This window comes from Myotis brandtii, unplaced genomic scaffold (genome assembly GCF_000412655.1).
Source record: "Myotis brandtii unplaced genomic scaffold, ASM41265v1 scaffold111, whole genome shotgun sequence".
Taxonomy (NCBI): Eukaryota; Metazoa; Chordata; class Mammalia; order Chiroptera; family Vespertilionidae; genus Myotis; species Myotis brandtii.
In genome coordinates, this window is record NW_005353789.1 from 799251 (window position 1) to 802817 (window position 3567).

The 3567-nt window shown below is 43.8% G+C and overlaps 1 protein-coding gene across 2 annotated transcripts in view; it reads right to left on the reverse strand.

Annotated features, from left to right (window-relative positions):
* Positions 1 to 1576, reverse strand: part of COPS4 (COP9 signalosome subunit 4) — a 38219-nt gene extending 36643 nt beyond the window's left edge. For both annotated transcript variants that reach the window (XM_005857383.2, XM_005857384.2), the window contains exon 1: positions 941 to 1576. In XM_005857383.2, coding sequence (XP_005857445.1) covers positions 941 to 1014 — 74 coding nt within the window. In that variant the 5' untranslated portion in view covers positions 1015 to 1576. The remainder of the gene's footprint in view (positions 1 to 940) is intronic.
* Positions 1577 to 3567: the final 1991 nt, after the last annotated feature.

Genomic DNA, 3567 nt, shown 5'->3' on the forward strand with positions numbered 1-3567 from the left:
GCCATCAACATGATAGGATGAACTTGATCAGCAACGATACTTAGGTATGTTGTGCTATTCAGACGTTTATGATGATCTGGCCCTCTAGCAACTTCAGCATGAAATTATAGCTAATTTGCCTACAAACATCAGGTGGTCATAATAATCTGGCATATATATATATGATTAGCAGTGCTGACAGGCACAACATGTCACAATTTTAACTTGGAGTGGACCTAAGCCTCTACAATATAAACTGCGACAAAATGGCCAAACAATCCAGGTTTCTGCAAACAACCCCTACTCTACACATCCTGATCCATATTATGAGGACATCATCATCGCTTCTCGGCCTTTTGGGTGAGATCAAACGTAGGTATGAGGACATCAGCCCACGTGCCCTGCTTCAGAGTTGGTGGCGGACAGAGAGTACCCAAAACACAAGGACCCAGCGAACATGGTCCAAATGGTTTTGGACGACATGATAGCGGCCATACCTCCTCCACCCCCAACCGCCTAAAGAAACCATCTCCCTGAAAAACTCTGCATCGAGGTCCCAAAATATAAATTACCCTCAATTTAAAAAAAAAAAAAAGTAAGAAAGGAAAGGCCCAAAGAGAGGTCCGAATCCGGTGTGAGCGGCCAGCCAGCTCTGGGAAGAGGCACCAGGGAAGGCTGGGAAGGCCGTGAGAGCAGTCGTCCCTCAGGCCGCGCTTCCAGAAAGTTAAGAGGCAGTAAGGATGCTATCGAGCGCTGAACAAGCTGACAGCCACCAGGCCTACGGCCCCACGGGCTCCCTGCTTTCTGCTGCTGGCAGCATTGGCCTCCACAACCTACCCCAGGCCCGCCCCCTTGATCCGCAGGCCGGCTACTACCACACACCCGAAAGCCGCCGTCAAACCGAGGAGAACAAGTCTGTGGCTTCCCCCCCACTCCTCCCATGGCTCTCGGAAACACTCACTTGCCCGCCAGATCTTTATGAGAGCCACTCGAATTCATGAGCTGGGCCAAGTCCTGTCGCACGGCCGCCGCCATCTTTCTCTCAGCTCAGCCGAGCCTGCCGGGCCTCACAAGCAAAAGGAAACGAGCGTAGTCCTCCAGAGCTCAGCCAGAGGGAACCCGCGGTGCCACAGAGTAGCATCTGTGTGGGCCAGAGCGCCGCACGTAGGAGCCTACGCTAGGTCCTCCCCCAGGGGTGAATGACAGGAAGCTCCACTCTAGTCTGAGGCCCGCCCAGGCCTCTCCCACAGGCTCAAACTCGCACGCTCCCACTTCGGATTGGCGGAAGAACTCCAAGGAAGTGTGGCTTGTGCAACCCCAGTAAGTTCCGGGTACGCAAAATGACCGCATTTTCATTAAGTTCCGTGTCTCACGCCTATGGTTTATCTTTTTTTGTTCTTTAACATAGCTCTTAAACTACGTGTAGTAAAGAATTTGTTGTTTTTATTGCCAATTCACCACAGACAGGTACTTTTGTAAAACGCAATTTAAAATGTCCACATTCCTCCTCGTACACTGTACTCTTTTAATCATACATCCCAGTTTGTCCAGGATATTGTCATTTTCCATCTGTTGTCCTTGAGTAATTATTAATAACAAGTCCTTTCACTCTAGAAACTGTACCATTTGGAAGACGAAGTATACAGTCATCCTACCTTTATATGTAATTGTAGTCATTATTTATATATCCTTACAGAATATCTTTCTGAAAATAAATGTAAATTTTTATTCTTTCTTGCTTTCACAAAAGATGACACAGCATATCATTATTCTGCTCTTGAGTTTTTTCATTTTTTCTGGAAATCTTCCCATGTAAGTTCAGAGAGCTCCCTCATTCTGTTTTAGATCTGGAGAGCATTACATAAAATGAGGGGATGCCATAGTTTATTTAATCCTTACAGCTAGACACTGAAGTTGTTTTTAATCAACCAATGCTGCAACGAAAAACTTTGTACATACATCATTTGATATGTGTATAGGTAGAATACATTCCAAGAAGAATGTCAAAGGGGAGATTTACTTACAATTTTTATAGACATTGCCAAATTGCACTTTATAGGGACGATTTTGCCTTTCTACCAGAAATATGTAGGAGTGCACTTTTCTACAGTCTTGCCCACAAAGTATGTCAGACTTTTGAATTTTTTACATCTTGATATGTGAAAAATAGCATGTTCCCTCTCTTGGGAAGGTGAAAGAAAAGAAGACCAGAATAAGGAAATACTTTAAGAAAGTGATATGGAGTTTGCCCACATCAATTTAGATCTCACTCCATTGGCAAGAATTTTGACAAAGGATCATGCCTAGCAACAGTGAGACTGGAAATTTTGTTTCCAATTGGGCAAACTTATGCCCAGGAAAAAGGAAAGGATGGTTTTAGAGGGATCATCAGTAGTGTCTACCAGACTGTTCCTCTCACCTATATATCTGTGTGTGTCCTTTTTTACTTTGTACCCTTCTTCTTACAGTAGAATACTCTCAATCCTAAAGAAGAGAGTTCAATTTCCTATTTAATTTTTTAAAAATTTTTTAATTGATTGATGAGAGATAGAGAGAGAGAAACATTGATTTGTTGTTCCAGTTATTTATGCATTCATTGGTTGATACTTGTATCTTCCCTGACTGGGGATGGAACCCACAGCCATGGCATATTGGGATGATGCTCTAACCTGAGATACCCAACCAGGGCTCCCATTTAGTTTCTATGTCAGCTCAAAATCCAAGATGTCTGATGATACACAATGTTCTCCATCAGGTCAGGTTGTGGATTTTCATGGTCCAAAGACATATAAACTATAAAACAAATGATCTGCCTCATGTCCATACCTATAATAAGAAACAGTAGTGGAGCAGGAACAGGATAACCACAGTCAAAACTCTGAAAAAGAATGGGAAACACAGCAATTACTTGTCCATAGCAATGGTGGGATCCTGGGTAGTAATTATGAATGCCCACTACCCTGGTAGTGGAGAAAGTTCCTTGGTTAAACTCTAATCTGCTCTTTTAGAGGCTCTCCATTGTGTATTACATTCTGTGGGCCAACTTTGTCCTCTGAATACAGATTAACTGGATGTTGGAGAATATTCCCTCTTTGGGGGAATGCCTTAGGGCTTGAATAATAGGAGGCTTTTCTAGGTCAGGTTTTTCAGTGTTTTTATTTTTTATTTTTAAACATAATTTCAGCCCTGGCTGGCTAGCTAAGTTAGTTAGAGCATTGTCCCCATATGCCAAGGTTGCAGACTTGATCCCTACTCAGGGCACTTGCAAGACTCAACTAATGAATGCGTGAATAAATAGAACAACAGCCCAGCCAGTGTAGCTCAGTGGTTGAGCATCAACCCAGGAACCAAGAGGCCGCTGGTTCAATTCCCAGTCAGGGCACATGCCCAGGTTGCGGGTTTGATCCCCTGTGGGGGATGTGCAGGAGACAGCCAGTCGATGATGTTTCTCTCTCATCATTTCTCTCTCTCTATCCCTCTCCATTCCTCTCTAAACAAATCCCCAGTAGGGGGTGTGCAGGAGGCAGCCAATCAATGATTCTCTCTCATCATTGATGTTTCTATCTCTCTCTGAAATCAATAAATATA